The sequence below is a fragment of the Salvelinus fontinalis genome, chromosome 26 (assembly GCF_029448725.1).
Source record: "Salvelinus fontinalis isolate EN_2023a chromosome 26, ASM2944872v1, whole genome shotgun sequence".
Classification (NCBI taxonomy): domain Eukaryota; kingdom Metazoa; phylum Chordata; class Actinopteri; order Salmoniformes; family Salmonidae; genus Salvelinus; species Salvelinus fontinalis.
Genome location: NC_074690.1, coordinates 34,325,689 through 34,337,963, shown reverse-complemented (window position 1 = coordinate 34,337,963; position 12,275 = coordinate 34,325,689). Strand labels below are relative to the sequence as shown.

General features: G+C 44.7%; 1 protein-coding gene across 1 annotated transcript in view; it reads left to right on the top strand.

The window, feature by feature from the left end:
- The window catches only part of LOC129824166 (guanylate kinase-like), a 37,899-nt gene that overhangs the window by 23,621 nt on the left and 2,003 nt on the right, over positions 1-12,275 (top strand). Inside the window, exons 2-6 of the mRNA XM_055883591.1 lie at positions 11,111-11,224; positions 11,314-11,355; positions 11,515-11,750; positions 11,909-11,993; positions 12,106-12,191. Coding sequence (XP_055739566.1) covers positions 11,111-11,224; positions 11,314-11,355; positions 11,515-11,750; positions 11,909-11,993; positions 12,106-12,191 — 563 coding nt within the window. The remainder of the gene's footprint in view (positions 1-11,110; positions 11,225-11,313; positions 11,356-11,514; positions 11,751-11,908; positions 11,994-12,105; positions 12,192-12,275) is intronic.

Genomic DNA, 12,275 nt, shown 5'->3' with positions numbered 1-12,275 from the left:
TAAGATTTTGAAAGTATGTTATCCAATCAAAGCTGCGGTAGATCTAATGTGATTTGATGTCATTTTATCTGTGGACCATAACCTTGAGCCTTCTTGGATGGGCACTTCTAATGTAACTCAATGGCAGCACCCAAAGGGCTTGAATTTACGAGCTCTTCCTGTAGATTTTGCAGTGACTACTGTCCCCATGAGTGACAGAACACTGAGCCAATCACGGCACTAGAGAACATTACCAACCCCTATGCTCCGTATTTTCCGCTGGCTGCTGCACCACCACAGAAAGCACTGAGCTAGGCTGAAACACCTGCATTTTGCAGATGCCTTTAAGAAAGGGAAACCGAGACCATGTTTGTATGCGTTTTATTAATTTAAAGATTTTATTTTTTACTTTACACGTGTTAATGCCAAAATAACATGCAAAACGGGCAACAAAAAAAAAATATACAATTTTAAAACGGGTGACAATGTTTTATATGGCCCTAGCTAAACAGGTGGGGTTCAAAACCGGTGGGGCTCTAACCCAGCCCTGCATGATGGGTCGCCACTGAAAATGACAATTGTATATTGTTTATCTTGATTTACGAATGTCAGGCAAGAATGTTGCTCTTGCAAGTGAAATAATATATGGGTCAAGTGAATTAGCCTACCTTCATCTAAATCTCTGTCTGGAATAAATGTACCCAGCCATGCATCCGGCTAATAAATAGCCTATCTCGTTGATCATTGAATAGGACTAATTAAGTCAATTGTGCATTGTCGTCTGTCGGGGTTGCAATGTGTGTGAATGAATGCTTTTTATTTTGTATGAATTGTATTTTTTTGGTCAAATCGCCAATTGGCAACCCATCCTTTATGGGTTTAATTGACACAAACATTACATTAATTCACGCGGTGATAATTCTTCCGGTGTTTTCTGTATTGCGCATCGCATAAAGAGTGAAAAAATTAAAATGTAAAAATCAATACATAAAAGTAAATAAGGTTATCCAAACAATAAATATCACTATATACAGAAAAATGAAATGGAAGGCTTTTGAACCCAGTCTGGCACAAAGAAGATTCATATGGGAGACAAGCCTATACACAATCTATATACACACGTACCATTTACCACATAGACGCTAAATATTTTTACAATTTAATTATAGGCAGCACTTCTTATTTTATTCCAGCTTTTATCTAAATATTCCTCAAACAGAAATACACAATGGACAAACATTTCAGTTTCTTCTCATCACTCAGCCACACAATGCCAGGTATATCTGGTGTGCTTTCTGGAATAAGAGCAATTGTTTATCGTGGTAGAAAGTCTATGTAACTTGAAAAAATAGAGGGTAAAATGGGTTTTGTTCTCGATTTCTTCAAGGTCACAATAGTTACGTAGTCTTTCCTCTTAAATTTCACCTCTATACCGACCTGTTTTCAATACACAGAGGCAATAGTCTTGATCTGATCTGTTTTCAATACGCAGAGGCAATATCCCTGATCTCACCTGTTTCAATACGCAGAGGCAATATCCCTGATCTCACCTGAGCACATAGCGATCTCTTGCTTTTAGGTAGGTTATACATAATGTATCTCTCACACACGAATTCACCCTTAATCAAACAAAAGGTTCTCAATTTGGGTTTATGATTAATCTCCACCCATTTTTTTTCTTCATTGTATCAACAGTTAAAATAATATTGATGTCTTCTTCCTTTATTTGGTTATTGTACAGATGTTCAGTCAGAATGTTGAAAAAGGTCCGACATTTGAGTTGCCCAGGCTCCCCCTATGGGATGTGGCTCATTTGGTAGAGCATGGCGCTTGCAACGCCAGGGTTGTGGGTTCGATTCCCACGGGGGGCCAGTACAAAAAAAGTATGAATGTATGTACTTGTAAGTTGCTCTGGATAAGAGCGTCTGCTAAATGACTTAAATGTAAATGTGGATAGATCCCATTTGAAAAACTTTGCTAGCTATTCTGGCAGTTGGCATATTCCAGTCTCACCATACACGCCTTCCATCTCAACTCACAGCCTATGTCCCCAGTTATTGCAAGTATAGTTGCAAACTTGTGGACACGTAAAAAGTTACGTACTGCTCTGTTATGGACATGTTTGTTTTTGAGATACCTCTTAGCACCCCACACTCCTGCTAAATAGTCCAGAACAGTAAATAGTCCAGAACAGGAGACACACATGTCTGATACAGTTTGGAATACGTATCATAACCAATATCTTTGAGGGGTTTTTTTTTCTTCATATAACTCCCCTAAGAGCTCTATTTGCTGAGTCGGCCAGGGAAGATGTTCCGTATAGAAAGGTAATTATGTTCATCAATCAAAAGACCCAAATATTTATAATTTCTAGTAAACTCAATGTTTACACCAAAAAAATGAAAAATACTTCTCTTAGTACCTGGTTTTCTAAAATGCATTCTGTCTTCTTCTTTTTTTTTGTCACACAAATTGACTGCACATAATAACATGTTCTTCAGGTCTTGTTCAGTTTCTGCCATCAAAATAATATCAGCATGTAAAAGGATACTTAGCATTTCATCATATCTTACTCCAATATTTAACTGTTGCATTTCTTTTGCCAAATCATTACATAACATGGCAGAGTCGGTGATAAGGTGTCTCCTTGTTTTACACCCGAGGATGTGGGAAACCAATCTGTACCATATTCATTAACACGCACACAAGCAATTGGTACTTTGTAAAGAGACTGGATTGTGTGATAAGGTCAACCCGTCTTTACCAAACTATAGGCTAAAAGATCCCTATTTGCGAAATCAATGAAACATGCAAAAGTAGTCTTTGTGTAATCTATTTCTTATTATTGTACAGATCGAGAAGATATGATCTATACAGGCTCTGGATTCACACAAAAAAATCATTTTGTTCTTCCACCAGAATGTTTTGATTCTCCTAAAAGGTCATTAGCCTATTGGTGGAGAATGAATGAATATATTTTATAAACCGTACTCAATAAACTTATGCCCCTATAATTCAGTGGCACTCTGGTCTTTTTACGAAGATTTGGGAATGGGATTCACTATAGACTTATACCAGGTAGATGGCAGTATACTGTACTCAAAACAAATGTCCTATATGATTTTCTACACATCAGTTAATTAAGGAGATTTAAAACTTCATTAGGTAGTTCATCAATGCCAAACGCGTTCCCATTGTTTGCTGCGTCAATCACCTTAACTTCTGCCACAGACAGCTCCTTGTGTGTGTACAGTTGAAATACACCTTAGCCAAATACATTTAAACTCAGTTTTTTACAATTCCTGACATTTAGTCCTAGTAAAAATTCCCTGTTTTAGATCAGTTAGGATCACCACTTTTTATTTTAAGAATGTGAAATGAAATAAATAAATCACTTTACTATTATTCTGACATCACATTCCCAGTGAGTCAAAAGTTTACATGCACTCAATTAGTATTTGGTAGTATTGCCTTTAAATTGTTTAACTTGGGTCAAATGTTTCGGGTGAATTTTGACCCATTCCTCCTGACAGAGCTGGTGTAACTGAGTCAGGTTTGTAGGCCTCCTTGCTCGCACACGCTTTTTCAGTTCTGCCCACACATTTTCAATAGGATTAAGGTCAGGGCTTTGTGATGGCCACTCCAATATCTTGACTTTTTGTTGTCCTTAGGTCATTTTGCCACAACTTTGGAAGTATACATGGTCATTGTCCATTTGGAAGACCCATTTGCTACCAAGCTTTAACTTCCTGACTGATGTCTTGAGATGTAGCTTCAATATATCCACATCATTTTCCTTCCTCATGATTTCATCTATTTTGTGAAGTGCACCAGTCCCTCCTGCAGCAAAGCACCCCCACAACATGATGTTTCCACCCCTGTGCTTCGCGGTTGAGATGGTGTTCTTCGGCTTGCAAGCCTCCCCCCTTTTCCTCCAAAAATAATGATGGTCATTATGACCAAACAGTTCTATTTGTTTCATCAGAACAAGACCACATTTCTCCAAAAAGTACAATCTTTGTCCCCATGTGCAGTTGCAAACTGTAGTCTGGCTTTTTTATGGCGGTTTTGGAGAAATGGCTTCTTCCTTGCTGAGCGGCCTTTCAGGCTATGTCAGTATAGGACTCGTTTTACTGTGGATATAGATACTTTTGTACCTGTTTCCTCCAGCATCTTCAAGGTCCTTTGCTGTTGTTCTGGGATTGATTGCACTTTTCACACCAAAGTACGTTCATCTCTAGGAGACAGAACGCGTCTCCTTCCTGAGCGGTATGGCGTCTGCGTGGTCCAATGGTGTTTATACTTGCGCACTATTGTTTGTACAGATGAAAGTGGTACCTTCAGGCATTTGGAAATTGCTCCCAAGGATGAACCAGACTTGTGGAGGTCTACAATTGTATTTATTTTCTCAGGTCTTGGCGGATTTATTTAGATTTTCACATGATGTCAAGCAAAGAGGCACTGAGTTTGAAGGTAGGCCTTGAAATACATCCACAGGTACACCTCCAATTGACTCAAATGATGTCAATTAGCCTATCAGAAGCTTCTAAAGCCATGACTTCATTTTCTGGAATTTTCCAAGCTGTTTAAAAGCACAGTCAACTTAGTTTATGTAAACTTCTGACCCATTGGAATTGTGATACAGTGAAATAATCGGTCTAAACAATTGTTGAAAAAATTACTTGTCATGCACAATGTAGATATCCTAACCGACTTGCCAAAACTATAGTTTGTTAACAAGAAATTTGTGGAGTGATTGAAAACGAGTTTTAATGATTCCAACTTAAGTGTATGTAAACTTCCGACTTCAACTGTACATGTGTGTGTGGGTTCTAACATTGATTTCCATTTTAGTTCTCAGGGAAAATGTCTTTATAAAAAATCTTCCTCAAAATATGCCACATTTTCGTTAACTAAGAACAAACTAGCAAACCCCTTCTCTGTGACAATACAGAGGCGGATGCAAGATGCAAGCAACGATGGTTTAATGAATACAGTTTACAACAGCAACAGGACAGACAGACTGTACTCAGACGGAATCCGACCCAGGGACTAAGGTGTATCTTCCTTGATAGCGTGCAGAGAAATCCAGGGGAGTGTGTCCGGATGGGTAGGAAGGAGCACAGAAGATAATCCACACAGGGGCGACGAGAGAATGAGCACGAACACACGACACAACCTCAGGGAAGAAAACAACGATCTGACAACAAGAAACACTGGTTACAGAACATATAAAGGGAAGCTAAGTGATTCCAGCTGGCGCAGACAATCAAGCCGAGATTGGGAACCACGCCCACACAAACACGAGAGCGAGAGAGAGAGAGAGAGAAAAGGAGGCAGTGGATTCATGAACCGTGACAATACCCCCCCCCTAGGAACGCCTCTTGGCGTTCCCAGGCAAATTTACCTGTCGATTTGAAATCATCGATAAGGGAGTGATCCAGAATGTCCCTAGCAGGTACCCAACTTCTCTCCTCCGGACCGTAACCCTCCCAGTCCACCAGGTACTGGAATCCGCGTCCCCTCCTTCTAGAGTCCAAAATACGATTGACAGAAAAGGTGGGTTCCCCATCAACAAATCGTGGCGGCGGGGGAACAGGGACCGGCGGGTTAATGCGTGCCTGAAACACAGGTTTTATTTTAGACACATGAAAGGTAGGGTGAATTCTCCTATACGCCGGAGGAAGCTTGAGCCGGACCGCCACCGGACTAATGATCCTGGTGACTTTGAACGGACCAATAAATTTGGGAGCAAGTTTGTTCGAAACGGATCGGAGTGGAATGTTCTTAGTAGAAAGCCACACTCTTTCACCAATGACGTATACCGGAGGCTTCGACCGGTGGCGATCAGCCTTAGCCTTGGTGCGCGCCCCCACCCGGAGAAGAGTCTCACGGGCTCTGCTCCATGTGTGACGGCACCTCTGGATGAAAGCGTGAGCGGAGGGAACAGTAACCTCGGACTCCGTACTGGGAAAGATAGGTGGCTGGTAACCTAAACTACACTCAAACGGAGAGAGACCCGTGGCTGCCACTGGCAACGAATTGTGAGCGTACTCAACCATAGAGAGTTGTTGACTCCAGGAAGAGGGATTCTTAGAAACCAAACATCGCAACACTCTCTCCAAATCTTGGTTGGCCCTCTCCGTTTGACCGTTGCTCTGGGGATGAAACCCTGAAGACAGACTGACACTCGCTCCCAGTAACCTACAAAACTCTTGCCAAAACTTGGACACAAATTGGGGCCCCCTGTCAGAAACTACGTCCATCGGCAGGCCATGTAAGCGAAAAACGTGATCCACGACAGTTACCGCTGTCTCCTTGGCAGATGGTAATTTAGGCAAGGGAATAAAATGAGCTGCCTTAGAGAACCGGTCCACCACGGTCAAAACAACCGTCTTGCCCTGGGAGGGCGGGAGGGCGGTAACAAAATCTAGCGCGATGTGGGACCAGGGTCTCGAAGGGACCGACAGCGGTTGGAGTAACCCATCTGGGGGTCGATTAGAAGTCTTCCCAGTGGCACAAACCGAACAAGCCAAAACAAAACTGCGAATGTCACGAGCCATCAGTGGCCACCAAAAGCGTTGCTTAACCAAAAAGCTAGTGCATCTGACTCCTGGATGACACGCTACGTTGGAGCAATGCCCCCACCGAATAACATCGGACCGACACCCCTCCGGCACAAACAACCGATTAGGTGGGCAACCGGGCGGAGGCTCTACTCCTTCTAAGGCTGTTTTGACCCTCGATTCAACCTCCCATGTGAGAGTGGAGACCACTAGGGTCCCGGGTAGGATGCACTCGGGAGTGGATGGACGTTCGGAATGGTCAAAAATACGAGAAAGGGAATCGGGTTTGACATTCTTGGAACCCGGGCGATACGAGAGAGAGAAGTCAAAACGTCCGAAAAAGAGTGCCCACCGCGCCTGCCTGGAGTTGAGTCGTTTGGCGGTTCTGATATATTCCAAATTCTTGTGATCGGTCCAAACTATAAAAGGTACCCCCGAACCCTCTAACCAATGGCGCCACTCCTCCAGTGCTAACTTCACTGCCAACAACTCTCTGTTGCCAATGTCGTAGTTGCGTTCCGCAGGTGATAACCGATGGGAAAGGAACACGCAAGGGTGCATCTTGTCGTCAGAAGAGGAACGTTGGGAAAGTACCGCACCTACCCCCACCTCTGAAGCGTCCACCTCCACCACGAACTGACGCGAGGGATCGGGAGCTATGAGGATGGGAGCCGAAACAAAGCGGCTCTTGAGTTTGGTGAATGCAGCCTCGGCTGCATCGGACCACCTGAACGTCACTCTGGGGGAGGTTAAGGCGGTAAGAGAAGCGACTATCTGGCTAAAATTGCGAACAAAACGCCGGTAGAAATTGGCGAATCCCAGAAACCTCTGTAGGGCCTTACGGGAATCTGGGCTTGGCCAATCCACCACAGCCTTAACCTTGTCAGGATCCATGCGAATACCTTCAGTCGAGACGATGTAACCTAAGAATGGAACGGATTGTGCATGGAAAATGCATTTTTCCGCCTTGACAAAAAGTCCATTCTCCAACAACCTCTGAAGCACTCGTCTGACGTGCTGAACGTGTTCCTGGAGAGAAGAAGAAAAAATCAGTATGTCATCCAGGTAAACATATATGAACTGATCAATCATATCTCTCAGCACGTCATTGACGAGTGCCTGGAAAACCGCTGGGGAGTTGGATAACCCAAAAGGCATGACCAAATACTCGAAGTGCACTCTGGGGGTGTTAAACGCGGTCTTCCATTCGTCCCCCCTCCTTATGCGAACCAAATGATAAGCATTACGTAAATCCAACTTAGTGAACACGGATGCTCCCTGTAACCTTTCAAAGGCTGAGGACATCAACGGTAAGGGATAGGTATTCTTCACTGTGATGTTATTCAACCCACGGTAATCAATGCAAGGACGCAGAGATCCGTCCTTCTTCCCCACAAAGAAGAACCCCGCCCCCGCTGGAGAAGAGGAAGGACGAATGAATCCAGATGCCAGAGAATCAGAGATGTATCTCTCCATAGCCTCTCTCTCAGGAACAGAGAGTGAATATAACTTGCCTTTAGGCGGAGACTCACCTGGCAATAATTCTATTGCACAGTCATAGGGACGATGCGGAGGAAGAGAAGCAGCACGGGACTTACTGAACACCTCCTTCAGGTCGAGGTATTCAACGGGCACGTTAGACAAATCCACTGCCTCCTCTAGAAACACAGAATCAGACACCGATGAACAAGCAGACACTAAACAGGACTCAAGACACTTGTTACTCCACATGGATATAGAGTTATGACCCCAGTCAACTCTGGGGTTGTGTTGGGTGAGCCAAGGATGGCCGAGAACTAATGGTGCAAGGGGTGAGTCCATGAGTAGAAATGATAGTGTCTCAGTGTGATTGCCAGAAGTGATGAGTGTGATAGGTTCAGTGGTGTGAGAAATGTTGGGGAGTTCTTGACCATTGAGAGCGTTGACGGATATCTTGTGCGTGAGTGAGGTGATAGGAATCTGGAGTTTGTGAGCGAGCTTGAAGTCCATGAAATTACCCTCTGCTCCTGAGTCCAGTAAAGCTTGGGTGTCGTGCGTGTGGGTGGCCCATCTTAGTCTTACCGGGAGGAGAGTAGATGATGAGGTCTTCTCTGTGGTGACACCACCCGATAGTAGCCTCATACTTACTACCGGGCCTGATCTTTTACCGGACAGGAGTGGATAAAGTGGCCCGCTCTACCACAGTAGAGACAAAGTCCTTGGGATCCCCGCCTCTCCCTCTCCTCCCGGGAGAGGCGAGCTCTCCCCACCTGCATGGGTTCGTGAGCGGAGGCTGAACTGGCCGTGTTCCCGCTGCTGGCATGCCAACCCTCCGTGTTGTTATACGGTCTGTTAGGGCATGCTCGGCGGCCAATACGACTCAGACGAGCGTCGACCCTCAATGCTAGTTCCACTAGTCCATTTAAACTCCTGGGAAGGTCCAGAACATAAATCTCCTTCTGGATCCGGTCCTCCAGCCCATGCAGGAACATGTCCCACTGCGCCTCCTCGTTCCACTGACATTCTGCGGCCAGAGTGCGGAATTGAATGGAGTATTCCGATACTGACCGGTCTCCTTGGCGAAGGTCAGCGAGTAGTCTGGCCGCCTCCCTACCCGCCACGGCCCGATCGAAGACCCTTCTCATCTCCTCGGAGAGTGTCTGGAAAGAGGTGCAGCATGGGTCCTGGTTCGCCCACACCGCCGATCCCCAAAGGGCCGCTTTGCCTGATAGCAGTGTGAGTACGAATGCTACCTTAGACTGTTCACGGTTGAAGGTCCGTGGCTGCAACGAGAAATGCATGGAACATCTCGTCAGAAAAGCTCTGCAATAGTCAGGATCACCTGAATAACCCTCTGGTGTCGGTAGCCGTGGCTCTAGCTGGGAATCCGGCTCTGGCGGGGCGGGTTGAACTACCGGTGTAGGTGGCGCAGCGAGACCCCCCAGATGTTGTAATTGTTGGGTCAGCTGGGATACCTGCGTCGCAATGGCTTGCACTGCCCGACCTGTGCTGGAGATGTTCTCCTCTTGTTGATCCATTCTCGTGATACTGCGGGAAATGAATTCGGTCAGACTCGTTGAACTCGCTGCATCCATGTTCTGGTCAGATCGTTCTGTGACAATACAGAGGCGGATGCAAGATGCAAGCAACGATGGTTTAATGAATACAGTTTACAACAGCAACAGGACAGACAGACTGTACTCAGACGGAATCCGACCCAGGGACTAAGGTGTATCTTCCTTGATAGCGTGCAGAGAAATCCAGGGGAGTGTGTCCGGATGGGTAGGAAGGAGCACAGAAGATAATCCACACAGGGGCGACGAGAGAATGAGCACGAACACACGACACAACCTCAGGGAAGAAAACAACGATCTGACAACAAGAAACACTGGTTACAGAACATATAAAGGGAAGCTAAGTGATTCCAGCTGGCGCAGACAATCAAGCCGAGATTGGGAACCACGCCCACACAAACACGGGAGAGAGAGAGCGAGAGAGAGAGAAAAGGAGGCAGTGGATTCATGAACCGTGACATTCTCCCACTCCTTAAGTACCTGTGTAATATCAGAGTTCAGCCTCCCTGACTTCCATTGGAATTTTCTAATGTTGTTTTGGTCCTAACTTGTTTATTTGTCTAAAACTGTTGAGGATTTCTTGTCTGTATCTTCTCAAGGTATAATAACTGCCCTCTCTATCTCTGTTTGAATAGGTGTAGTGTAAAATGTTCTCTAGTATTCCTATCTTTACACTGTAAAAATAAGTACTCAGCCTTGTGCATTACTGACCATATTAATGAATGCGTGAAGCAACATACTAATGCCCTCTGAGAGAGAGTGCACTTGAGGTATAGGCTTTACCGGCATTTAAAGCGCACTTCTGGGTTTTCCGATTTACGAGTATCAAGTGTGATAGAACGGATACAATTACGAGTATAATGAGATCGGCACGTAGAACAGTTTTACCGCTTCTTAGGCTTGCTTTCAATGAGAATGACAGATCGAGAGCTCACATTTCTATGCAAATTTGTTCAGGTTGTCCAAAAGTTTACATATTGCAGATTTTAAACAGTCATTCCAGACTGAAAAGCTGTACTGAAATCACTTCTTCTGCCTTGCAATTGGAAGTAGCAGAGTCATTTTAGGCTCTCCGATTAGATTGTTCCATGGTGGTGCCGTGGTAACGGCCTAACAGGACATGATAACCACTGTAGGTGTTGGGGATATTTGGTCAAACTAGTCTTGCTTAGGATGTGTACTGCAGAATCACCAATTCATCAGTTTTAATAGGATACCTGGTTTGTCATATTCAGCCCTTGGGCCTATTTGTGGTGTTGTTTAGACCAGGTGTATTACACCACTATTTGAATAAAGGCAACTAGAGATTTACTAGTTTCATCATGTGAATAAAGGATAAGCCTAGGTATGTTTTTAATCTCAAGAATGACAGCTGCTGCGCTGGGCCATTTCTCCTCATGACACCAGTTCCAACCGTTTGTCTCGTTACATAACTCATGCCATGAAGACATGATGTAACCACTCTGTTGTGTTCTCTCATCTTACCCTGTCTCTCCTCCTCCTCTCCCCCAGCTATGGCAGGACCCAGGCCAGTGGTGCTGAGTGGCCCGTCAGGGGCTGGGAAGAGCACGCTGCTCAAGAACCTGCTCAAGGAGTACGAGGGCGTGTTTGGCTTCAGCGTCTCGCGTAAGTGTGCTCTGCACCAGTCCCCTGTTAACTGTGTAAAGTGTCAGTTACAGAAATAAAATATCTAATTGTGTGCTCTCATCCTTTAGATACAACAAGGAGCCCTCGTCCTGGTGAAGAGAATGGCAAAGGTAGGTAGGGTTTTTAAACTCCAAAATAGACACTTGTGCTCAATCCTCCTGTTGCATCACTTTAATTAGCTTCAACCATCTTTGGGCGACCTATGCTGTCCCCTGTGTCTTTATTATTTTTCAATAACCAACGTTTTAACATGGAAATTGTTGTTTCAGATTACCATTATGTTACAAGGGAGTATATGCAGGCCAGCATCGACAAAGGGGAGTTCATTGAGAGCGCAGTGTTTTCGGGGAACATGTACGGGACGAGCAAGGCCTCGGTGCAGGCCGTTAAAGACAAGAACCTGATCTGCATCCTGGACATCGACATGCAGGGAGTTAGGGCTGTCAAGACGACAGACCTCAACCCCATCTACATCTCCATCCAGCCTCCGTCCATGAACATACTGGTGAGAGCCAGGAGGCAATATAAAATGGTGTACCAGGGTCATGTTTAACTTGTGTAGAATTGGTTATATAAGTACAATATGGTTATAAAAGTGTAGTAACTCCTGATCTAACGCTAACCCACCCATGATGATCTCCCTCTGACATTTTGGCATTTTAGGAGAAACGTTTAAGGGACAGAAATACTGAGTCAGAGGAGAGCCTCCAGAAACGTTTAGATGCTGCTCAGGTGGACATGGAGATAAGTGAGTCTGATTCTGGAGAGACTTTGGCCTAAAACAGAGTTGTATGTTTATAAATGAAATGTTGAGAAGTTCTTGAAGGATGTTGTCTAAAACGGTTCCCCTGATCTTTCAGGCAAGGAACCTGGCATATTTGACCTTGTCATTGTCAATGATAATCTCGACAATGCCTATGGGAAGTTGAAAGACGCCCTTATTGAGGTGAGTTTGTAGCGACATAACAGAGCTGGGTATGATGGACTGGGCCATATGCACCATTTAACGTAATAGATATTTGTCAGTAAA